Source organism: Notothenia rossii, assembly GCF_949606895.1.
Source record: "Notothenia rossii genome assembly, chromosome: 6".
In the NCBI taxonomy this organism is placed as follows: domain Eukaryota; kingdom Metazoa; phylum Chordata; class Actinopteri; order Perciformes; family Nototheniidae; genus Notothenia; species Notothenia rossii.
In genome coordinates, this window is record NC_136909.1 from 43,649,780 (window position 1) to 43,676,807 (window position 27,028).

At 39.4% G+C, this 27,028-nt stretch overlaps 1 protein-coding gene across 4 annotated transcripts in view; it reads right to left on the reverse strand.

The window, feature by feature from the left end:
* Window positions 1-534: 534 nt before the first annotated feature.
* The window catches only part of marveld2b (MARVEL domain containing 2b), a 26,701-nt gene continuing 207 nt past the window's right edge, over window positions 535-27,028 (reverse strand). The window contains exons 2-9 of one of the 4 annotated variants that reach the window (XM_079686518.1): window positions 22,228-22,301; window positions 20,085-20,122; window positions 17,731-19,000; window positions 16,804-16,839; window positions 16,549-16,718; window positions 2,848-3,019; window positions 2,726-2,776; window positions 535-1,814 (exon numbers count right to left, since the gene is read on the reverse strand). In XM_079686518.1, coding sequence (XP_079542644.1) covers window positions 1,698-1,814; window positions 2,726-2,776; window positions 2,848-3,019; window positions 16,549-16,718; window positions 16,804-16,839; window positions 17,731-18,981 — 1,797 coding nt within the window. In that variant the 5' untranslated portion in view covers window positions 18,982-19,000; window positions 20,085-20,122; window positions 22,228-22,301 and the 3' untranslated portion in view covers window positions 535-1,697. The remainder of the gene's footprint in view (window positions 1,815-2,725; window positions 2,777-2,847; window positions 3,020-16,548; window positions 16,719-16,803; window positions 16,840-17,730; window positions 19,001-20,084; window positions 20,123-22,227; window positions 22,302-27,028) is intronic. The other 3 variants (XM_079686516.1, XM_079686517.1, XM_079686515.1) reach the window with 3 other exon arrangements.

The following is a 27,028-nucleotide window of genomic DNA, read 5'->3' on the forward strand; positions in this document are numbered from 1 at the left end:
GTCCTGCTTGCTAATCAATGCTTTATTTTTTTACACAATTACAAATAAAGTCAATGTATTGTATGACATGAAGTTGTGCTTCATTCTGAGTCAATTATAAATTAATTCTGCCTTCAACTGCACAATGATTGTGGACTGCACCCCCCAACCCCCCCCCCCCCCCCAGTAAGGGGAGGGACTTCGCCTCTCTATACACACACGCACTTTTTTTTGGCCCCCCCACTTCTAAAATGAATCCGGCACGCCTGTATCCAATGCGTACTGACAATCTGTTAACTTGCTCTGTGGTTGTACTCTATTGATATTATGCCTTAAAAGTGTTAATAGAAAAAAAATTGACCTTTTTAAAAAATAAATAAGGCAAGACCCAGGGATTTATAGCAATACATGAAAAAACAATTTATGAAAATATAACAACAATGCTCTTATTGTACCCCTTTTTGGCGCTCCCTATTCATGGCTTCTGCCACTACTTAAACATTGAATGGCAGATTTTGCAGAAGTTTGCACTGAAAAAATAAAAAAAGATATACACACTGTTTAAAGGTACTTCATTGGTATAAAGCAGTAGGACTTACAATATGGTACAAAACAATTACATATGCATATCAATCGAACATATAAATGTACAAAAAGTTTACCAAGTTATGATTAAAACAATAAAAAAATACATCTGTTATGTTCAAAATGGTGATTTCAGTAACAGTTACTGTACAGAGTAGAGAGACCATTCATACATTCAAGCTTTTAGTCAAAGTTTACATTGGACCTAACAGTTTGAGAGAAGAATAATGGACAGAATTAATGCAATATAAAAGCAGTAACAGAATACACAGACCATAATGGCAAGCAGCTTAACCCTCTGCAGTGTCACACATGTAGTTCATAAAGAATCCTATCCTATGTGATCAAAACTAATCAGTTGAACAAAATAAACAGCTGATGCTACGATTTATACAATCATTGAGTCAGCATTAACAATCAACTTCCACATGAGATTTATCTACAGAGTGTCTATGCCATTGTAAGACCCCAAAACGTGCTTGATTTTCATCTTACCCACACTTGGATAAGAAGATCCTATAATTCTTTGCACATTTGGCTATGATCACCAGCTTGCGATTGTATTCCTCCGCCAACCAGTCATTTAACAGATTACATTCGTCCCATTTTATACTTAGCAATTTAATTCTTGAGTTATGGCCCAAACAGTGAACTGTGTATATCAACATTAACAACATTAAGAAAGAGGCTTTGGTGGTTTTCTTTAAAGAGGCTATAGCTGATTCCCCTGTTTCCACTCTTTGATGTGTTCTGGAGACACAGCAATTAAGTGATATCAAAATGGCACAACAAAGCATAATTCCATGAATCTTCATTAAAAAACGTGATCTGCAACTGGGTTGCTGTGTGTAGGTAAATATAATGGACATCAGGTATATACTGTAAGTTACACCTGGTCCATCACAGCTCTCTGAATACTGAATGTGTCACTTTTTGTGAGGCTTTTCATTGCAGTACACAACTCTTTCTAAAAGACATTGACTGCAGGTCCACCTGTTCTAATGTGATAATGGCTCATGGATAAGAAGGTGTGGGCACAATGAGGGCTTTTTCACCATGTCCAGACACCGTTCCCACCTCAGTCCCCTCAGTTTTGTGTGCAACAGAGCACGTTGTCTTCATGACTTCAGTGTTTAGTTGCTATCGCTCCAGTCCATGACCTTGTTATACTCCTGAATCTTTTGTTTGATATGAGAGAGCTTTTTCTTCAAGTACTCACACCTCTCTCTTTTTTCCAAATATGTTGGATCCTAAAAAGAAAAAGAGAAACAAAGAAATAAAGTGTCTAACTGTCTTTGCCTGTGATGGAATTCCCTTTGTATCAGGGATATAAAATAGTCTTGCAGGTTCTCCTTTTTGAAAATATGTTTGTTGTATATCTTGGACATCATCTATACTAGGGCTGCTCGATTATGGCAACAATCATAATCTCGATTGTTTGGGTCAATAATTGATATCACGATTATTAAAAACGATTATGCATTTACTTTGAAAACATCCATTTATTGAAAAAAAAAATGTGAACAGTATGTTTTTAACAATTGATTACCCTGAACTTTAAGTATAATTCAACTGAAAAACCAATACAAAATAAAATAAATATATAATGTTGTTAAGCCAAATCGTAATTGCGATTAAAATACGATTAATTGAGCAGCCCTAATCTATACTGCTTTTTCTTGACTGGATGTTTTCTACTACCATTCATAGGCATCGTACTCTATATGTTTAGCACCTCACTCAGTATATCATTGTCAGCCCATGTATATAAATCAATCAAATAATAAAGAATTGCCTGTATTTGACATAGAAAAAAAAGCGGGTTAATGCCTTTTTCTAATATTTTAAAATCACCAAGTGTTAGTATCAAATGAGGTACAAATAGTAACTGTGCAACATCTTTGACAATCTATGACTTTTTTAGCCAATACTACCAAATGGAAAAGTGAATGTGCTTTGTAGCAGTTCCTGTTTGCATTGGCAAGCCAACAATCACCTGGCTCGAATACTTTAATACTGAGGAAAAAAGTTTCTAATGAGTCTGAGCCAGATATTTAATCAACTCTGTCCTGACTTCATTGTTAACAGGTTTATGTGACAGCCCCCAGTGACAGGGGATGGATTGTTGGATGGATCATCACATTTTATGATGTGTACTTACAGCTTTCTTTTTCTGATACTCCATTACAATGTTACTGATCCGCTCCTTCTCCTGAAACAAAATTGGAATGTTACTGGACATATATATACATGTTTGTATGCGTGTGTGTGTGTGGGCGTTACCATTTGGCTGGAAGGCCTGGAGGGGAGATTGTGCATCATCTCGTCCATCTCTCCAAACCTCCTGGCCATGGCCTGCACCTCAGCATGCAGCTCCTTGTACTCGGCGTACTGGTCGTTGAACACAGCCTTGTACTGGTCCCTCTCCTCCTCTGAGCGGATAGTGGGGTACTTCCTGTTGGAGACAACATATGTTTTTGCTTAATACAAACTAAATCAACATAAGTCTTCAGCAGTCTGAGGATGGGCATGCACCAACGCCAATAATCCAAAAATTCCACTACGCTCAGGAAATAGCTGCCATTGTTCCAAAAGCCATTGTAGCAGGGCCCATCTTCTACACAGCAAGCAGTGGCGGCCGGCCCATAGGGGCGCTAGGGGCGCCGCCCCACCTCTTCCTACATAAAAAATTAAAATTAAAAAAATTAAAATTAAAAAAAATATATATTTAAAAATAAATAAATTGTAATGTTAATTTTTAATGAACAAGGTAAATATTATATAATTGGTATCAGTAAAATGTATAATCTACAATAAAATATCGTTTAAAATGGTGTTACGATGTCTAAAGTTACTGATAAGTCACATGTTTCCTGCCTGGCCTTGCCCGTGTATCATTACCTATGATCATTACTGTCTCTCGTCTGGGCGCTAAGAGAGGAGCCCTCAACCAGTGCAGCAGCAGCCACTAGCAGCTGACTGTTGCTATCTGTAAACTGCGGCTCTGAAACATAATTTCAGCCAATCAGCGTCGTCAAATCTGATGATCACTGGGCGCCAATGTCAGCGCCCGGTGCAGGGTTATGACTAGAAAGGATCCGTCTTGTGTAAAACTCTTGCGAGAGTTTGCGAGTCACGTGGCTGAATGTTCACGTTTGACAGGCAACCTTTCAGTTACGATCGTTAACATCAGTGGGCCACAGCAAATGATGGTGAGAAGCTAAACTATCTATTAATTAAGTCAATTACAGGGGGTGTGATTGTAACTGTGTGTGTGACCATACTTGCCAACCTTGAGACCACAGAAATCGGGAGCATTTCAAAATGCAAAATGGGGGGGGTGCTAGTGGATCGCCGGAGCTGTTAGATTAACATTAACATGCTTATTGTAGTTCTAAGTGCAATGCCTTGCGGCCTGTAGCACCATCCTTGATGGAGCATATGTGTGGGCAGGAAAGGAGTGAGCAGAGAGTAGAGTAGTTGTCGATTCTTGTTCTGTTTTCTGTGACTATCTGCCTCACCCTCTCAGAATTTCAGTTGCACGCTACTAAAAGAGACGTGTTACCATGGAAACCAAACAATGGTATAGCTGTATTAAAGTCTGAGTGGAAACAGTCCTGAGTAAATCTGATTTTGTCAGAAACCGGGAGAAATGCGGGAGAAGTATGACCCCTGGAGGAAACCGGGAGAGGGCAATGAAATCGGGAGGGTTGACAAGTATGTGTGTGACTAGCTGGATGCAAAGAGGTAAACACTGTCTTTTGTTTCCCATGCTTGCTCTTCAAACAGCCGGGGACAGATGCTATGTGCCCGTGCTAAATAAACACACATACACACATATTATTGTAGTTGAGTTTTGACAGCATCCATCAAACTAGATGTTTTGCCTTAATGGTCTGTTTTCTAATATTTCTGTGTTTCTGAACCACGTCTGTGTCTGCATATAATGTTCGTATTTAGTCTCCTCAGGGTTCCCGCGGGGCCCTAAAAAGTCTTACATTTGATAATCTGAATGTAAGGCCTTAAAAAGGACTAAAATATGACCAAAAAAATAAGAAAGGTCTTAAATATGATTTAGAAGGTCTTAAAAATGATCGGATTTGAAAGGTACTTCTGTGTTGCGATAGCGTCTAAATGTGTTTTGGGGAAAATGTCCGGGCTGCAAAGTAACCAGTACGGTAATAGCCTTTCAGTTCCCCCCAACAATTTGTATTGAATTAAATCAACATGGAACCAGTAATCACTAACTTTGTTTCCCCCGGCCCCTTATTGGAGAACACCCAGCTAGTAACCTAGCAACCAAGCTTCAGCTTGCGGCAGTCAGAAACTCATGTATCTTTGAATCTACTTACAAATTAATATGGGGAAGTGTCAGTTCAACCGTATTTGGTTGGAAAACATCTAATTTAGTGCTTGGTTGAAACCAGTGGAGGGGAACGTGTTTGAAGCCCGCCGCACCATTTGCAAAAGAAATAAGCGTTTGTTTTGCTAATGTAGCATTAGCTAGTGGAGCGTTAGCTAGTGCAGCGTTAGCTAGTGCAGCAGCTCCCGCAACAACACCGGGGGACCTCCGGGCGACGTTTGGGTCCGTAGCTAAACACCAATCATACAAAATCAACGATGAAATAGTGTAGCCAATTTAATTTAAGGGGTAATTTCTCAAAATGTTCCCCGTGTGGTTTATTCACCATTACAATAGCCCCACCTAAAATAATTTCCACCAGCCGCCACTGACAGCAAGCATTATCACATCTACCCGGACAACAGTTCTTCACATTCACTGAAGTCCAGGGCATACTTCGCTGGTGCCCCGGTGTGAAATATGCTCTACTATATCCAGCCACAATTAAAGTGGACCTATCATGCAAAATACCCTTTTGTACGTTTTTTATGAATATGTGTCCCCGGTGTATCAGGGAACTCACCAAGTGTCAGAAAACACAACCCTCTCTTTTTTCCTCCGTACCCAAATCTTTTAAAAAAACGGGGCTACAACGAGCGGATACAGATTCCATCCGAGCTGACGTCAGCCCGGAATAGTGTTGTTCACACGAGACGTGTCCGTTCACAGGAGACCGCTCGAAAGCGCTGGAGACGCTGTAGTACATATGCCAGGCCTGTAAGTGGCGCTGTACTCCTGCCACAAAAGCAGCGAAGAAGACTTCCCGCGCATGGTTGCCATGGTTGCCCTTCTGTTTATTCTCCGCTGTGGACGCTCTGGCTCTTTTTCTCCCTCACCGAGGCAAGCGTTTGCTCCTGCTGTAATTCTCTCCGGTTAGTCCACCAGCAGATGACAAACACCCACCTCTCCGCCTCTTCCAAAGAACGAGGGGACCGTGCGGCAGAATTTCAGTTAGATTTGTTTTCGCCGGTCAACATGTCCGTTAAAGTTGAAATCTTCCGGACAAAATTTGAAAAGTGCCGGTCAAAGGTCTTCTTTATTGGTTTACATACTCCAACTGTAAGCGTTAACGGTCGCTTCAGCTTGCAGTAATAGCAATAATTGGAGAAGGGCCCTGTTCCATTTTGTTCTGCCCTTGCACAGTTCATGTGAGAGTTTAGGTTAGTCTGGAAGTGTCATATGCCTAGAAGAGGGATGCGTGTTTATTCGGCTTGTAGGTTTAAGGAAGACCAGCCCAGGGATCCAGGATGGTACGAGTTTTTCTTTGTTACTTTTTGTGTTTTTTTTTCACTTCTCAACCCAAACATTAACATTTGTTCTCAGATTTTGCTAACACCCAAGACCAGACCAGACTCAGTTGCAGAGCTATGATTACTGGTAGATACTGTAGATAAAAAGCCAGGTGCAATTTCTTTCCCAATTCAGAGTAGCATAAGCTAAACAGGTAAGTCTGGGTCATTTGTGTAAGGATGTATCTCATCTGCTTATTTATTTATCTGTTATTCATTATCATCATTATAATATATTAATTATGTATTTTCCTTATTTATTGTTGATATACATGTTCTACGTGCTGAAGGATTATTTGAATTATTTGAAGGATTAAAGTAACGGGGTATGACAGGAAAGTAAAATCTGGTATATTCATTTTGGTGTCACCTTATATATGTTCATGTGTGTTAAATTTGAAGGGACAAAGTATCTTTTCCTCTCCCAATATATTGAGGTGAATTCTGTGTGTTCAGAGAAGGATGGGAGCAGGAGATCTCCATATTTGGGAATAGTGCCAGACGCTGGAATGCTTCCCTCGTAAAAGAAGGATGGGTGCGTGGCACAATCTTGTAGCAGATGTGTATGTGTTTTCATTGAAGTAAATATAAATGCTACATGATTACTGGTCAACTATACCTCTGTTCTTATTCTTTCATGTGTGGGTACTAAATGGCTACAAACATTGTGGAGAAATTAGCTTAAACATCTTTTATTACTCTATATGAAATGGAAGCAGTTTTATGATAGGGACGAGAGAGCTGGGGGAGGGACGCATTCCAGGAGTTTCAGCATGTCAATTGTCAGGGGAATCGACTTGTTTTCAATAGAGGTGTGTGGTTAGTTACTTTGTGTTAATAATAGCAGTATGTGTAAAGGAAGCTGGAAATATACAATGTGAAACCTTTTATTTGAAGTAAAGATGTGAACAATAGCTCAAACAAATGGAAGGGCCATAGGTAAGCCTGTGAGAAATTTGACTATTTGAAAAGCATCTCTACTACTGCTTAAGAGCATAGGTAATGTGTTCCTCGTTGTTATTGATATGAAAGTAATTAACATGTATTACGTATATTTAGCCAACTATAACAACTATATCTTAAAACATACTTTTAACTTGTGTGTGGCAGTCAGGAGGCGGGAAGATGGACAAAGGGCCATAAAGGAGATGTGTGTGTGCTGGCTGCAAGATGTGAAATAAGATAAGGAAACTTGTTGTTTAGAGCAGGTTCGTACCAGACACCAAAAGGTGTCTGGTCTTCGTCAAACTGAATGAGACTTTTTGTTTCCGGGTTTCTTCTGCTGTGTCGCACTGATTGGGTGCGACAGGCCATGTGTTCGTCTCTGCCAATAAGATGACCTCTGGGGGAAAGCACGTACACCTCCTCCTCCTGTGTTTTAGTATGAAAGACTGTGTTTTCCTTTGGTTCGCGCTCTTGTTTTTCACCAGCCGTTCCTGAGACCTGTCTCACACGTGGTAGAACCTGAGCCCGGAGTACTCTGCAGAGTGCTTCGTGATTTCTTTGTATTTGTATTTTGTATCGTTACTGTATATCATTAAAAGCAGGATTATTGTTTAACTTGTATTCTGGTGTTTCTTAATCCCTCTCTTCTCCCGAATTCACCCAGCTTGTCAAACGACACGCGGAGACGAGGTTGGTTTGCAACATCCTCAAAATCTCCAACAAGTGGTGACCCCGACGTGTCTGAGTGGGGTGTTTTCGGGGAAGAGACCACCAGCGGCAAGCGGACGAATGGTCCGGAAAAGAGGCCTGGAATAATCTCTGACAACTACAACGAGGATCCTTCAATTGAAAGGTGAGCAGACAAGCCTGTTTCTATCGAAGGTCTGTAATTGGCTAAACTAAATTTTAGAGTTGTCAGAGACATATTCCGGTGTCATAGTTGTTGCGGTGGAATATACAAATACATATTTTAGATAGGTAGGAAAGTTATATAACATAAAAGTGAATCAACGAGGTATGTAAGACGAAGGTGAAAGGCCCCGTACTTTTTTCAGAAAGGAGACGGCTGAAGACTCGTTGGGGGACGTCCAGTGACCGTTTTCAGACGGCATCCAGGAGACGAATCTGAATAACAATTCTTAGGTTCATAGGAATCGAAGTTGAGTTATAAGTAAAATCCAAAGGAGAGTAACGCAACCTTCAAAAAGCAATTTTGAAGTGACCGGACCTCATTAATCCTTTGTTCTGTGGGGGTTGAGTCTGTGAATATTTACTGGTAACAAGGACAGTAAGTCAGATCAATAGATATGAAGTCTGTGAATATTTACTGGTAACAAGGACAGTAAGTCAGATCAATAGATATGAAGTCTGTGAATATTGACTGGTAACAGAAACAGCCTAAGTCAGATGAATAGATACGAAGTCATAATGAAGGGAAAAGTTTAACGAGAGGAGCGTGAGTTAAGAGCTTACGAGGACAGTGGGTTCAAGCAAAAAAAAAATTGAATAAGAGGATAGCAGAAGTGTTAATTGTTGAAAGAAGCCCCCCCTTTTCCAAAGGAGAGGCTGAGAGCTACAGCGGGGGAGAGAGAAGGGGGTGTCAGTATTTGTCTGTGAGAGTTTCCCCCACCCTTTTTCCTCTCGAGAGCAGCAGCGGCCCGGAGGGTGTCTGCTTGCTTTTGTCTCTAGTGATCTGAAGTTGGACTGAAATACATAGAAAATTAACAGATCAAGGTGTGATTTGAAGTGGTAGATATATTGAAATTAATAAACAATGATTTGCTGTTATTTAAATATAGTCTTTGACAACTGATTGATACCGTTGCATTGCGTTGTGAATTTCATAGTATTTGTCATTAACTAAGGATTGTACTTAATTATACTTCAAGGAAAATTATGTTACATACAGTAACCTTAGGGGAAAGTAAAAAGAGATTTACTGAGAATATGAAGTACATTAAAGTTAAGGTTTTATTCAAATTAAATATGATAGGTGGATTTCTCCATCTAGAATACGACATGGAAAGAGGAACATTTGTTAGACATGAAATAACGAACTCATTGGAAGAAATATATATATTGAGAGGTTATATAGAGTTACTGCTATTCTGGAAAATGTCATATTGTTTTGTGAGTAACATGAAATAAGAATATATTTACTAGATATAAGAACAACAGGCTTATCTAGGTTAACAGAACATTGCTATTAACCAGTTTCAGCTGCAACTATCCTGTCTTTGTTCTAAAGAGAACGTACGTTGCATTTACAATTAATATTAAGAAATGTTCACAATTGATACCATTAAAGACCGTTTGGGATTAATAGGACGAGTTTGTCATAAACATTCGTGCTTAGATGGAATAAAAGTGTTGAGAGATGTTCTCAAAAATGGGAGTTTTCACAATGCTTTTAGTTTTTATTGAAACAATTAAGTAATAAGGACAGAAAAATGTTCCGTGATGATTTATTTAGGTTTCAGCTTTAGTAATAATGAAGATTACATTTTGTAATAATTCCTTTAAGTGTTCCAAAATATATTCATGAACTGTAGTCAGATTACTTGTTTTAAATATATAGCGCTGGATACAGTTAGTTTTGTATTCTGTTACAAATCTAACCATGCTTGTAACACACAACTTAGATAAACAATTTGAAAAGAATAGAATAAGCAAGAAGATAAAAGATGAATCTATAGTGGTTAAGAAAAGTTTTTGTTTTGCCTATTAACTTAGAACTGAAGTAATGAAGAATAGGAAGACTGTTACCATTAGTGGGTTTAACATTCACATGTTTCAGCATTCCTGACCATATAGACACTCAGCTGTTTTATTTTGTAACCCGCTGGGGGAGAGATTTACATTGAGTTTTTCTCAGTAGCTGATTTGCTGTGATTACAGCAGCATTGGATAGTTGTGCGCCACCTTTGGGTTGTACTCTGAATCAGGGTGTTGGTGAAAAGTTGCTCATTGCAAACAGAAGAACTGTGCAAAGAACACATCTCAGAGGAGGGTTTCAAAGTTTGCTTGTGCCTCGTTGTCAAGGCAACCGTGGTGTGAAGAGGTACTGCAGTTTTGGGGGATTTCTGCGGCACAGAGGACAACGTGTGTCTGCTGATTGTATCACATTGATCCAGAGGTCCCTTCCCCCTCAGGACATCACAATGCCAGAGAGAGTTTCCTTGGAGCCCACTGACCAGGGCCGGTTCTAGCTTTTTGGGGGCCCTGCCACTGACTACAGCTGAAGAGGACAATGAATCATTGACTGTTCTCAATATGACAAGATCTTGAGACAGGCTGGTCTCAGTCTGTTCAGACTCTGAAGAAATCATGCAATGATTTTACAGCATAACTGTGCAAGAGTTTATCAGAAGGTGGTGTAGAACGATATGCTTAGTGTTTAGGAAAGGAGGCTGATTGTTTAATGATGGTCTGGAATGCTGAAAGGGTTAAGGTTTAATATCCTTGTTTGGCAAACAAGACATCTGATTATTATGTCACACATGATAATCTTGACATAGTGACTAGCTATGGGTAAACGTGTGGACGTTATACCATTATTATCATGAACTAAAAATAAATAGGGAAATAGTATCTGGTTAAAGATGAATGGATTTCATATCCTAGAGAGGATTAGTTATATTGTGAATACTTCACAAGGTATTTACTAATGTATTTTGAAGAACACACAAGAACACAGGTCCAGTTTTGTTTTTTTCTAGATTACATTTTCCATTACCAAAACTGTTCAGCTTAGGTCTAGCTTTAGACTTTGATAGTAAAAGAGTATTTAGGCTTATTTTTGTATATCTGACATTTTTTAAATATGTTGGCTATTCACTAGATAGAGAGGTGGCATTACTCTCTATTTGTTAAGAACATTTCTGAAGATTAAATATTTGTTTCATTCCTAATATTCCTATTTAGGATGTAATTTGAGAGTAACAAGGCTGATGCTGAAATTGGGAAATATGTTAGTGGTTTACATGATGTAAACAAAACAAAAAAAAAAGATTTTGTTTGTTCAACCTCCAGTTAGATCTGAAACAGTAATAATGATTGATTTGGCCAAAGCTTAGTTTAACATCCTGATGTAACATTATGAGGTATGTTCACTTCTAAGGGTAAACAAATTGATAAAATGGATTATTATTATTATTGATTAATTTGGAATATTAATTCAAAAGGCCGTTTTCTGCAGGTTCACTTAAGAATGCCTTGCATGAACATTTGTCAGAACATTTGTTATTGTGTTTCCTAGGGGCGGTATATTAATAAAGTGTATTGATCATTTGTTTGTTAGACATCTGAAGAAAATGGTGCTGCGAACACGAGAAAAACTTTGTTGCATTGGTTGACATCAACACAATGATGTCACTAGTACAACTCCAGCTAGTAGAATATTAAAGTCTCTGCAGAGCACGACACATGGCCAATGAAACTGAGACCAAATGACCTTTGACCCTGACTGACAGTGTGACTTGAGAACAGCACTATCAATGACTGACTCTGGGGCTGACCAAACTTGACTTTACAACCTGACAGTGTGGGTGTGAATGAATTTCTGCATGTGATCAGTGTAACTGCATGATTCTAAAACAATAACTAACCGAGCATGTCTTTGGAATAATACATTATTTTGGAGCTCCATGGGAAACACAGGTTTCCTACAATTCCACGCATTTGGAAAAAAGCACATGTGACCCGTTTCTAATTCCCACAGGAGTTGGCGGTTTGCAAATGTAAAACTCAAACTTAAATCTAAAGATTCTGTTTCTTTTAGGACTGCCAGCTGGAAATGAACACTTATTTTCCCTGGAGTGTTTACTGTGAAAAGTGATGGATGTACTTTTGTGAATGATGTTTGGTATTTTCTTATAACCACTGGTTACCTGAAGGTTTTCTTCCCATACAGGATTTTATTACACATGTTTACATGTGTAAAAAGGGGGAGTGTGGGATATTTTCATTTAGGGACTGGAAGAAACCTGCCGCCCCAACTCAGATGTTCAATCTGACCATTGATTGACAGTTTTAGATTTAACCTGCTCCCTATCTGGGGATAAGATAATGTTTGATTAATGTTGACATGTTTCTAATATTGATTGAGTTATAACAGGTAACACAGATGCAGAATCAGTGGCCAAGGGGCTACTGAGAGAGGTAATTCCAGAATGAGAATGAGAAGGTGAACTGTGATAATGAAAACAATTTGGTAATATTTCAACAGGTATTAAAGTAACTGAGGTTTGAAATGTAGAAAGAACATATTACAGCTAAGTTAAAACATAGTAATGTAATGAGATAGAATTTAATTTAGACAACATCTTGTAACTAGCCTGGTAAAGAAGTAAAAGCCATAGACTGTTTAGATCATTATGGGGATGTACATTTAATTTAAAGTCATAATAGAAAGACATTTGATGACAGTATGTTGGATTTCTGTATTCATTTTTCAGCTTGATAATATCCAAGCAGTGACAGGTAGAAGCAGTCTCGCCTGGAAATTATTCACTTTGTCAGTATCATGATTTTAGTTGTTTTTAATCCATAACATTAGTTTGTTCCATTACCAGAAACATTAGCAGTTCATATTATATTTAGATTTTAAATGGGATCTCAAGGATTTCATTTATAATAACACAGATGCTTGTCAGGAATTCAGAGCTATTGAGATATGTTATTTAGTTCACCTGAAGATGTTGGGGTTTATTTTGTTGACACAGGCCAAGTATTAGAATTCTGAAGTGGCCTACCAGTGGTGGGTCAAACCCCTGAGGGCCCAGAAGCACTGAGCGTAGATTTGAGGGGTGGGTATCAGATTTCTCCACACAGGTTGCTGACGCCAAAAGGGGGACCCGAGGAGCAGGAGGCCGACACAGCGGAGTTCGTCTGGCTGAAGGTCGTCAGGCCTACGTGACTCAACTCCAGGTTCTCCGGCCTCTACAGAGTGACCCAGAGGACATCTCATGCCGTCCGCCGAGGAGCAAAGGGGGACATCTGGTACTACTGGAGCCAGTGTGCGGCGAGGAACACTCCGGCTAGGACCTTGGAGGACATCAGGATGGACCTGGCTATCGTCAACGCGGACATCCCTACAGCAGACGACTTGGAAGGAGGCGTCAGCGGGCTGGGGGACTTCTCGAGGCAGCAGAGGAGTCTACTTCTCTCTGATCAGATTCATCAGTTCCACCTTTGAAGGAAAGGCCGCATCTCCCCCTCCCTATCAGCTGCCCTTGTTGGCGTATTCCGCTGAGGGGGGGGGGGGGGCCCTGATGATTCAACAACACGCAAGGATGCTGCTTTCTGGCACTCAGGCTCTCACTCTGATAGTTTCTTCACTGTCATTGGAGGTTGTTTTCTGTTCTCAAAGGTTTAATGAAGGGGGACAGACACAGTATTAAAGAAGGACAGTAGTTTTGTTTCAAATGTCTTATGTGTGTTGGTCTCGTTAATGCGAGACCAAAAGGGGGAAATTGAAGGATTATTTGAATTATTTGAAGGATTAAAGTAACGGGGTATGACAGGAAAGTAAAATCTGGTATATTCATTTTGGTGTCACCTTATATATGTTCATGTGTGTTAAATTTGAAGGGACAAAGTATCTTTTCCTCTCCCAATATATTGAGGTGAATTCTGTGTGTTCAGAGAAGGATGGGAGCAGGAGATCTCCATATTTGGGAATAGTGCCAGACGCTGGAATGCTTCCCTCGTAAAAGAAGGATGGGTGCGTGGCACAATCTTGTAGCAGATGTGTATGTGTTTTCATTGAAGTAAATATAAATGCTACATGATTACTGGTCAACTATACCTCTGTTATTCTTTCATGTGTGGGTACTAAATGGCTACAAACATTGTGGAGAAATTAGCTTAAACATCTTTTATTACTCTATATGAAATGGAAGCAGTTTTATGATAGGGACGAGAGAGCTGGGGGAGGGACGCATTCCAGGAGTTTCAGCATGTCAATTGTCAGGGGAATCGACTTGTTTTCAATAGAGGTGTGTGGTTAGTTACTTTGTGTTAATAATAGCAGTATGTGTAAAGGAAGCTGGAAATATACAATGTGAAACCTTTTATTTGAAGTAAAGATGTGAACAATAGCTCAAACAAATGGAAGGGCCATAGGTAAGCCTGTGAGAAATTTGACTATTTGAAAAGCATCTCTACTACTGCTTAAGAGCATAGGTAATGTGTTCCTCGTTGTTATTGATATGAAAGTAATTAACATGTATTACGTATATTTAGCCAACTATAACAACTATATCTTAAAACATACTTTTAACTTGTGTGTGGCAGTCAGGAGGCGGGAAGATGGACAAAGGGCCATAAAGGAGATGTGTGTGTGCTGGCTGCAAGATGTGAAATAAGATAAGGAAACTTGTTGTTTAGAGCAGGTTCGTACCAGACACCAAAAGGTGTCTGGTCTTCGTCAAACTGAATGAGACTTTTTGTTTCCGGGTTTCTTCTGCTGTGTCGCACTGATTGGGTGCGACAGGCCATGTGTTCGTCTCTGCCAATAAGATGACCTCTGGGGGAAAGCACGTACACCTCCTCCTCCTGTGTTTTAGTATGAAAGACTGTGTTTTCCTTTGGTTCGCGCTCTTGTTTTTCACCAGCCGTTCCTGAGACCTGTCTCACACGTGGTAGAACCTGAGCCCGGAGTACTCTGCAGAGTGCTTCGTGATTTCTTTGTATTTGTATTTTGTATCGTTACTGTATATCATTAAAAGCAGGATTATTGTTTAACTTGTATTCTGGTGTTTCTTAATCCCTCTCTTCTCCCGAATTCACCCAGCTTGTCAAACGACACGCGGAGACGAGGTTGGTTTGCAACATCCTCAAAATCTCCAACAGTGCATGTATGAATAAATACATATCTATTTTTTGTTGTTGAGAATCATCTGTTGATAAGACGACAAATGTGTAGACATGTCTGTTTGTATTTACAGTATGTGTACATATGTAACCTGTTTAGGGTTGGGATTGGGGGTTTACAACTTTTGTCATGAATGCTCAACCATTTGGATAAAAAACTGATGAAAAAGTAATATATATTTTTAGAGTCACAATCTTTTAGTACAAACAGATTAACTCTGTGACGCTTTTCCCCCCATTACTTATGTGCTAATCTATAGCACATAAGGAAGAAATCTCCCAATGTCCAGTATGAAGGTGCTATGAATACTGCAAGTAAAACATGTTTCAGTAAACATACTGTAAAAGCAACTTTCTATTGTTTTAGTACAGATCTGAAACCTATTTGTACCTTTTCTTCAAGATCAAATTCAGACTGTACTTGCATTTTGAACCAGATAATTTCTAAAAAATTCAGATCTTTTTTGCATGGTTGGCCTTGGTCTGCCACTGCCAAACATTTTGAGGAATGTTGGTGGTTAAAGCTGTAAATGTTGCAGTGTTAGACAGTGTAATATATGAACACAGTTCAAAGATTCCACCACATTTCGTCAATGGAGACTTATAAAAACCTGTGGATTCTGTGAGGTGTTTCAGTAAATAACAAAAATACTAATACAATTAAGTATATTTGATCAGACCTGCATTTAGAGCTTTTATACTCTCCCAGCCCCTCAAAGTGCTTTAACACACATTACCACATGTTTATTCACACACATTCATACACTGATGGCAGAGATGTCATAGAGGTTGCAAGCAGTATAAGCAGACACTGGTACTTGCGTACCATGCTGCGAATGGATCTGGCCCTTCCTACATCCAGGATATGGTTAAACCATACACCCCAGCACGTGTACTCCGCTCTGCATCAGCCAAACAGCTCGCTGCACCGGCACTGCGAGGGGGACCCAAGTTCCCATCAGCAAAACACGTGGGTTTACTATCCTGGCTCCAAGATGGTGGAATGAGCTCCCCATTGAAATTAGGACAGCAGAAAGCTTACACATCTTCCGGCGCAGACTGAAAACGCATCTCTTTCGACTCCACTTCGAGCGAAAGAATTACTAACAAAACACTTATATACTAATAAAGGACTGGCTTATCTAAAGCCAGTTGAGTAGCACTTGAAATGTTTGGCTCTATGAAACCTGATGTACTTATATGATTCTGTTTTCTTCAAGTTTGTATCTTCCTGGTCGAATGTACTTATTGTAAGTCGCTTTGCATAAAAGCGTCAGCTAAATCAAATGTAATGTAATGTAATATAAAACAGTCAAAAGGTAACAAAATGTTAAATATAATATCAAGTTAATTTTAGAGATTTTGAGTAATTATTGCTTTTCAGTACTTCCTGTGAGAATTTGTTGGTGTTTCAAACATCTACATGAAATATACACAAAAGGCTAAATTGTAGCAACTTATTTTAACACTCACCCAACATAGTCGGCTATGACGACAGGTTTGGGGATGTGTCCAGCTGGAATGTGACCTCTGAGGAACTCTGGCTCCAGCGCCATCAGAGGAGCAGCTGAAGAGTTGTCCATGATGTCAGGCTGGAGGGTGGGCAACGGGGTCTGCTCCGAGGCTCTGGAGGCTGGACCCAGCTACAGTACATAAAGGTTTGTGAGCTTACTTCATTTACACTGTGTAAAATTCAATGTCTGCAATTGAAAAAGCATTGATACTTACTATGGAGAGAGGGACTGATGATCCAATGGTTTTCATCTAGGATTATGGGAAGAAGAGATGGGTAATGATTATTTAGATGTTCAATCTAGTCCAAGTTTCATCAGGAGTTTCTCCTAATGAGGCTGCTCTAACACTTTATCTTTCTAAATCAAATAACATTTCAGCTCAATGCTATTACATGTTACTTGTTAGACGCTTTTATCCAAAGCGACTTACATACTCAATACTGTGGGAAATCCCCACAGGAGCAAATTGGGGTGAAGTGTCTTGCCCAGGGACACAACGACATGCTGACTGCAGTGGGGGTTTGAACCTGTGACCCCTGATCCGAACACCAACGCTCTATCCACTGAACCACACGCCTCCGTTGTGTTATATAAGTCATAACATATTTTAGCCACCTCTCAAATTAGGCCCAACAAAAACAATATCAGTTTAAGTGTACGCTATAATTAGAATGTTTTTACAGCTTTACCTTGCTGTGAGACACTCGTATCCATTAGGGAACTGAAGCTTATATCCTTCTACGCTCTTGCCAAAGACTCCATTGAAAAAACTGTACAGAGAAGGAGGGAGTTGCTGGTCCAGCGCTGCCTTGTTTTTTTTGTGACTTTTGCCAAAGCAACACAGCATACTAAAAGTAAAATGTTCTCAATATAGTGTGAGCCTTTCTTTAATGTGTTGTTTATGTGTCCCAGTCCACAGTAGTATATTGCTCAGGTTTAATGGGTAACCCCTGTCTGTCATTATCTGCACAGGCTATAGATAAAACCTTATTTGTCATTTGAGGTCTTAACTGAACTGTTTTCAGCTAGTACTTGTGTGTGTGTGTGTGTGTGTGTGTGTGTGTGTGTGTGTGTGTGTGTGTGTGTGTGTGTGTGTGTGTGTGTGTGTGTGTGTGTGTGTGTGTGTGTGTGTGTGTCAGACCTCATGTGCGAGACCTTCCTTCTTCATCCTGGCTGCCTCATGTCTCCACAGCTTTAGACACACTCCAGCACCAATGAAGTAGAGTGCCATGGTGAGGAAGAGGAAGACCATGGCTGCTGTTTGGCCGGCTTCAGTGCGACAAAATGCCCCATTAACTCCATTATTGAAGACTGGCATTTTGCACAGCCCCCCTCGAGTGGTGTCCCTCACATACACTATCCCTGCTGCTAAGTAGAGCACCCCCAACACAAGGTTGATGGAACACTCTGTGACTGGCCACCAAGAAGAGTCAAGAAGTATGGCTCTGTAGTATATTGTCATCCCAAGAACGACCAAAATAACAGTCACTATCCACGCTAGACCAGCCACCACTAGGACAAAAGGTGTTTTGGGGCCTGTGTAGTAACCATCACCATGTCCATAGGCACTGGCACCTCCACCCAGCCCCCCAAACATCTGTGGCTGGGAGTATCCATACATATTGAACCACTCGTTGTCCTTATGAACATAAGCACAGACGCAGGCAAACACAGCAGCTCCCAGCAGCAGCTCCACACAGCCCAGGATCCTCAGCAGGCCAGCCCAGGACTTCATATAGGCGTAGCGCTGGTGGTACTCCTCCACCCGTTCCAGGTAGGTCAGAGCCGAAAGATTGGTAGGCACAGCAGACGCAGAGTCAAGAGCTTCAGCACCAAGCAGCAGCCCGTCTCTCTCCTTCTGAGAGGTGTAGCTTCCCCCAGAGCCGCCGTAGGGGTCCCGATATGACCCTTGAAGATAAGGAGATGGAGGGGGGGAGTTGGGAGGTGAACAGGGGACTCCTGCTGTGGTGTGGCAGTTGGCACTCTTACTAGAAGAGGGGGCAGGGGAATAAGAGGCAGGTAGATGTTGTGAAGGAGGGGGTAGGACCCAACCCATGCCGTCACCGTTCCCGCTGTTGCCACGGAAGAAATTCTTGACCGAGTCAGGAACGAAGCGGCGAACCGGCTTCATATCCATGGCATCACAGTCATCCTCCATTGGCTCATCATGGTAAGGGGAGGGGAAGGATTCAAGCCCAACAGCTGGCTGTTCAGGTAGCGGGGGAGGGGGAAGTGGGTCTAAGCTCACTGCTGGTACTGTTCCATGCAAGGGTTCCGGGGGGGGTGGAAGATCCAGGTCATGCCATAATGAGCCCACAGGGACCTGGTCATAGTGTGGGATGTCCCGCAGCCGGTCGAACCTGGACACAGAACCGACTCCTCCTGCAGACATCTGGACCTGGAACGGCTCGCTACAGAGGGAAGTGGAGAGGATTAAAACAAGGGATTCAACATAATTTTTTCAGCCAATAACAAAAAGCAGTAATTACCAATATCTCAGGGCCAATTCTGTTAACAGATATTTTCACAATTGGATTTGTTATTCCACAGCTGTCGCTTAACGTTATCTATCATAGCTAACTTATACTATTCTTAAATGCAAAAAAATACAAAGTACAGAACCAGTTCTACCAATGTCTCTGTGTTTAGGGGCTATACATTTTGGAAGGTGCTAGTGGAGCCTCGCAGCTGCAAAACTGTGGCGGCTTACACTGTAGGTTCGCCGCGTTTGGGGGTGCGGGACCTCCAACAAGCCGTTTAGGACAGAGAGTGAATACACATACTATACAGAGATGCTGTATGAGAAACCAATGTGATTTTGGAAAATTGCACAATGTAAATCTATTTTAGCAGACCTCAACAATGGAATGATGATCAGTAGAAATGAACATGTCATGGGACCTTTAAAAATATTTGTTCAAAACGTGATAATAATTCTATTGGTTAATATAATATTCCTGAGGTCTTGTAACAAGGCGCCATCACTACAACAAAGTACAACAAAATCACTCCTTTATAAGCCGTGTATCTACCGTCCATTTGTTTTTCTTTATTAAACAAGTAAACGAAAGAGCGTCTGAGAGGCCTTTTTGCAGTTTTTACCTTACTAAATGGTCTAATGGTCATTGGAGCGAGTGGCGGGGCGAAACTCACAGAAGTGATTTCAAAACAAAAGCACTCGTGTGCTTGGAACGGTGATAATATTATAAACATAGACTGTATAAACAAGGTGAATTTAGCGATCACAACGAAAACAGCCAAGACACATATTGAGCCCAAAAAATGGATGTTATTAAGGGCTGTAAATATATTAAGGCTGTGTCTAAAATGGACAACATGTTAGGAGATTTAAACTATGCAGCGATTCTATACTGCGGTCACTCAGCCGTCTCTCGAGTTTGTTATTATTTTTTCTGCCATTAGTTCTTCTTGAATTTGACACTGTTGGACTCAGTACTAGTGAAACAACTCCCACAAGTACTATGAAGTACTTACTGTGTACTTTTCCAGTAATCCTCTGCCAATGTCCCCTCCTGAGAACAAGAATGCATGTTTTTCTTTTAATAAGCATTAAAAAACATTTCTTCCTGAGACTGATATTGTTGGACAGAGTATTTTGAGAGGATATGGTAGACATAATATCCTATATACTATCAGCATTTTTACACCTTGGAAAGTCTTTAGAGTCTGGCCTGGATAGCTGGTCACAACTATCCTTCAGCAAAGTGACACACTCTGCTTGGCCTCTTATGTTGCTGCTGTTTTTCAATATATGATTATTTCTCGCAGATTCCATCAGTCCCAGTCAACGCCTCCAGCACACTTCCAGTGTCTGACGCCATATGATATTGTCCTGATGCTGTATACAAGGGTGATGCCCCATGATCACAAAATGACCCCTCTAAAGTCTGAGGGCCAAGGACCTCATATTATGTCCGTCATTAATGTTACATCACCCATTATAACAGTTTGCTTTCCTTTTTTCTCTTCTCTTAACTGTAAATTCCTTTTCCTACACCATTTTAAGGCTTCAAAACAGGCATTTTTACTGTATGTGTTAGACAATCAATTACACAATCAATGGCCCAGAATTGTACTTTATAAACTATGAATCTTGTGGTGCTTGAAAAAAGACACACTGGTTAAGCTGGCCAGGTTATATATGCCTTTTTTGGAGCCCTTTTTTGCAATATTTATTCAAATGTCACTATTTATTTAAACAAACCACTATCTGAAGATAATACAAGCAACCATAAAACAACCTTTACTAGAGAACCATTGAAGCCATTAATAATTTATCCGTCCACAAATCTTTTCATCTGCTGTATTAATAAAGTTGCCACGTGTTTTCAAATTTAAGTTAAGGCACTATCTGTGCAGGACATTACAAATATTTTCATTTGCAGTATTTTATTTAAAAAGTGTTCAGAAAGACTGCCTCAATGATATGCTATGAATTTATATATCTATATAATATCAATATTGTTATTAACTTAACAAAAATGGGTTAATTGCCATGGATGTGGTGTTTGATATATTTTATGTACAATTTCAACTATGTTAGGCAGAAAAACGTATATATAGACTAAACCTTTTTTGATAATTAACTATAATTTAGAAAGGTTTTTGTGAGAAATCATTTCAAAGTAAACTTTTTTTCGTTTTGTGTTTAAATTTGAAATGTTTGCACACAACATTATTAATGTATACATTTTTATCAATTTTTTTAAATTATGAATCCATTTACATTAATGTATTTCCTTGAGGCTGGGGAAGATATCCAGCATAGTTCAACATGCAAATGTTGTAATACAAGTCAGTATAAGTAAAACATGGAAAAGGAAATAAAATAAGTTTAGTAGGAGGATGTGGATTTATTTTTCTCTCACCTTGTAATTACACAATCAAACCATCTTTAATTTCGAAGCTCTATTGACTGACATGCGATGACTGGGACTGATGGAAGAATCTGAGAGGAATGAACTAGGAGCAGAGAAATAATCCTATTTAAAAGACAGCATTGTCATAAGAGGCCAACAAGAGTCACAAGGGTGTGTCACTTTGCTGAAGGATAGTTGTGACCAGCTATCCAGGCCAGACTCTAAAGACTTTCCAAGGGGTAAAATGCTGCTGCTGGAGTACTGACTGGAAATATTTCTGATATCATCTCACCATATCCTCTTAGAATACTCTGTCCAACAATATCAGTCTCATGAAGAAAGGTTTTTTAACGCTTATTCAAAATAGCAAAGAAACATGCATTCTTGTACTCAGGAGGGGACATTGACAGAAGATTATTGGAAAAGTACACAGTAAGTACTTCATAGTACTTGTGGGGGTAGTTGCACTAGTACTGAGTCCAACAGTGTCAATCTCACGAAGAACTAATGGCAACAAAAAAGAATTCCCTCATCAAACTTAGCAGAAGTGGCTTGATTTTGTTCTCAGCAGGGGATTTTGACAGAGTATTTCTAAAAAGATACACAGTAAAAGTACTTCAATGTATTGTCAGTAGTAGGCTAACTAATACAAAGTCAAACAGTATCAATTTCATTAAGAACTAATGGTAAAATTATATTTTTATCATTCATCAAAGATAGCAGAAGTACAACACAAGTACTAGGGATGTCCCGATCACCTTTTTTTGCTCCCGATCCGATTCCGATCATTTGATTTTGATAATTTGCCGATACCGATATTTCCCGATCCAATCTTTATGCAATGCATTAAGAGAAAAAAAAGAAAAAAAGCATTCAAGTTGTCCCTTAAGGTTATTTTTTTTATTTAAATAGGATATTCTATCCAACATGGATATAGCTTCTTTCTTTCACAGCAGCATTGGATCAGTTCAGTTGTGCAGCATTGGATCAAAACAAAATAAAGCTTATCAGTACTCGTTAGCTTACTGCTACAATTAGACACTGCACCATGCCCACTCTGTTGCCAGATTTGAGAGAAATAAGCAACCAGGTCTATGAAAACAAGCCCCAAAGAAGCAACACATACATGATGTTCTGTAATTTGAAATTAAAACTAAGGCCTCAGGATGACTTTAAGACTTGAACATGGTCATTTTTGTTTTGTAACATTGAACACAAAATTAAAAAAAAGTATTTAAAAAAAAAAAAAAACAATCCCGATCCCCGATTTTTTTTCTCCCGATTCCGATCTTTTGAAAATCACTTGATCGGCTCCGATCCCCGATCACGTGAACGGATCGGGATATCTCTAACAAGTACTATGAAGTACTTACTGTGTACTTTTCCATTACTCCTCTGTCAATGTCCCCTCCTGAGAACAAGAATGCATGTTTCTCTGCTATTTTGAATAAGCGTTAAAAAAAAACTTTCTTCATGAGACTGAAATTGTTGGACAGAGTATTTTAAGAGGATATGGTAGACATGATATCAGCAATACTTCCAGTCAGTACTCCGGCAGCAGCATTTTTACCCCTTGGAAAGTCTATAGACTGGCCTGGATATCTGGGGCCGTATTCACAAAGGATCTTAGGGCTAAAAGTAGCTCCTAACTGGCGAATTTAGGAGAAACCCCTAAACATAATGGGCGTGTCAGTCTTAAATTTAGGACTCCTAATTTTATTCACTAAGAGCAATTCACAAAGTATTTTAGGCCTAAAAGTAGCACCTAAGTTTAGGAGAGCTTAAAAGTCCTCGAGAGGACTCCTAACTCAGTAAGACCTATTCACAAAGAATCTGAAAATGGCTGCGAGACGAAATGTTTTGGAGACAATGAAAGACTGTGAATTGATCAAGAGATATAGGCTAAATCGTGAGGGTGTCAAACTTGTTGTGGAATTAGTGCGGGATGCAATAACATCCCCGACTAACAGGAATAACCCGATAAGTCCGGAAATAAAATGTTTGGCAACACTACGATATTTAGCAACAGGGAAAATGCAACTTTGCGATGCCGACGATTTAGGAATATCGTAACCATCAGTCAGGCGTGCCATAAACCAAACCATCAACGCGCTCTCTAGACCACATATCATCCAACAGTTTATCCGGTTTCCTTTGGACAATCAACAACTACACAGGATCAAAGCCAACTTCATGGCAATTGCAGGTATGCCCGGTGCTATTGACGGGACGCACATAAAAATAATTGCGCCATCAAAAGATGAGGACGTGTTCGTCAATAGAAAGAAAGTACATTCCATCAACACGCAGATTGTTTTCATTCATCATGATAAGGGGACTTGAACGGCGGTATGGGCTGTTATTGAAAGTGTTTAAGTGCTGGAAATATGCTCATTGGATAATAGTTTGCAGGGTGCTTTTAATTGCCTCCTTGATTTAATGCAATTTACGTATTTTTATTGTTTGCTCTCTCTCTTTAACGTGCATATACAACGTCATTATCGTGGTCTGCACAAACTTGTCATTATGCGTGTTCTGCTAACTGCACTGTCCATAACTATTTGATAGGAATACATTTCTAGCCCTATTTCCTTGTTTTTCGGTGATTTAGTAGGCTCGTTTGTGGGATGTTGCGGATGAGTTTCACCGAAACCGCCTGCTCTGAACAACCAATCACCGTACTTACCGCTTCTAAACTCATGCACGAGAATCGACGTAATCCATAGCAACGGCGCGTCAATCTTAGTTCACTCTTAGTGATTTATCCTTAGTATGAGTAGGTCTCAGAGGCTTTGTGAATAACTTTTAAGAAAAAACTCCCACGTAAAATGTTTTAGCGCGAGTTAGGAGCACTCCTAGCGGTAAGATAAAATGCTTTGTGAATACGGCCCCAGGTCTATCCTTCAGCACACTGACACACTCTGTCACTCTTGTTGGCCTCTTATGATGCTGCTGTCTTTTAATATATGATTATTTCTCTGCTCCTAGTTAATTCCTCTCAGATTCTTCCATCAGTCCCAGTCAATGCATGTCAGTCAATAGAGCTTCGAAAAATGTGTCCAATTCAACAAAATGTTTTTTTGTGAGTGAAGGCCAGAGCTAAATGATAGATTGTTTGATTGTGTAATTACAAGGTGAGAGAAAAATAAATCCACATCCTCCTATGAAACTTCTTTTCTTTTCTTTTCCATTTTATACTTATACTTACTTGCCTTAGAACATTTGCATGTTGAACTGCATGATATCTTCCCCAGCCTCAAGGAAATACAATAAAATAAATGGATTCATAGTTTTAAAAAATTGATACAAATGTATAAATTAATAATGTTGTGTGCAAACATTTCAAATTTAAATATAAAATGAAAAAAAAGTGTACTTTTGAAATGATTTCTCACAAAAACCTTTCTAAATGATAGTAAACTATTAAAAAAGGTTTGGTCAATATACGTTTTTCTGCCTAAAATAGTTGAAATTGAACGTAAACTATATCAAACACCACATGCATGGCAGTTAACCCATTTTGCTCGCTATTTAAATTGACTTTGGTTAGTTAATACAAATATTGATGGTTTGTTTAAATAACTACTGACATTTCAATAAATATTGTAAAAAAGGGCTCCAAAAAAGGCATATATATAACCTGGCCGGCTTAACCAGTGTGTAATTATTCAAGCACCACAAGATTCAGAGTTTATAAAGTACAATTCTGGGCCATTGATTGCGTAATTTCTCCAAACACATACAGTAAAAATGCCTGTTTTGAAGCCTTCAAATGGTGCAGGAAAAGGACTTTACATTGTATTATACTTAAAGACAGGGCTATTCAGTTAAGAGAAGAGAAAAAGGAAAGCAAATTGTTATAATGGGTGATGTAACATTAATGACATACATAATATGAGGTCCTTGGGACTGTGTGATCATGGGGCATCACCCTTACAGCATCGGGACAATGTAATATGGAGTCAGACACTGGAAGTGTGCTGGAGGCTGATGCGTTGACTGGGACTGATGGAAGGATGAGGCTGATGAGACTGAAGAATCTGTGACGAACTAGCGGCTGAGAAATAATCATATATTAAAAGACAGCAGCATCATCAATAGGCCAACTAGAGTGACAGAGTGTGTAATTGTGCAGTCTACCATCCTCTTAAAATACTCTGTCCAACAATATCAGTCTCATGAAGAAAGGTTTTTTAACACGTATTCAAAATAGCAGAGAAACATGCATTCTTGTTCTCAGGAGTGGACATTGACAGAGGATTGTTGGAAAAGTACACAGTAAGTACTTCATAGTACTTGCGGGAGTAGTTTCACTAGTACTGAGTCCAACAGGATCAATCTCACGAAGAACTAATGGCAAAAAAAGGAATTCCATCATCAAACTTAGCAGAAGTGGCTTGATTTTGTTCTCAGCAGGGGACTTTGACAGAGGATTTTTTTTTAAATACACAGTAAAAGTACTTCAACGTATTGTAAGCAGTAGGTTAACTAATACAAAGTCAAACAGTATCAATTTCATTAAGAACTAATGGTAAAATTATATTTGTATCACTCATCAAAGATAGCAGAAAAACATGCATTATGTAGCTACTATGGATGGGACTCTGACAGAGGATTACTCACAAAGTAGCTACACAGCAAAAGCACTTCATTTTATTTCTGGTAGAAGTCAAACTAGAACCGAGTCCAACAGTATCAGTTTCCTTAAGAACTTTTGGTAAAACATATTTGTATCACTCGTCAAATATAGCAGGAATAATGAAGAGCAGCTGATTTGAGAAAAAAAAACGCGAGAGACGGCTGAGGTTGACCGCAGTGCAGAATCGCTGTATAGTTTAAATCTCCCAACAATGTTGTCCAGTTTAGACAGAGGCTTACTATATTTACAGCCCTTAATAACATCAATTTTCTGGGCTCAATATGTGTCTTGGCCGTTTTCGTTGTGATCGCTAAATTCCCCTTGTTTATAATAATCACCGTTCCTTCAGTAGGATACTGCAGTGATTCAGTGTGATTTTAGCAAACGAGTGCTTTTGTTTTGAAATCACTTCCGTGAGTTTCGCCCCGCCCCTCGCTCCAATGACAATTTGATCATTTAGTAAGGTGAAAAGCAAAAAGCAAAAACGCCTCTCAGACGCTCTTCCGTTTACGTGTTTAATAAAGAAAAACAATTGGACGGTAGATACACGGATTATTATTGTACTATGTAAATACTGTATATCTTTACCCGTTTAGTCCTCAATAACAAAAAATAACTGTACATTTGAGCAGTTTAATAGCACGCTCTGGTCGCAAATGTAATGTTAATCAGTAGGTTATATGTTTACTTTAAAAAGTGTCCAAACATTTACTGACGTTGTAAGATCCAGATGAAATGTCAGCGTGCGTTAAAACATTTGGCCACTCCTAGAAACAGACGTCTCTGAATGTAGCCACATAATAAAACCGGTAAGAATGTGTTAACAAAATAAAAATAAAGTCAAAATCAACACAACAAATGTGACATATATGTCTATCGTCTTTTTTAACATGAAAAACAATGAATTTGTTTTTTAGACG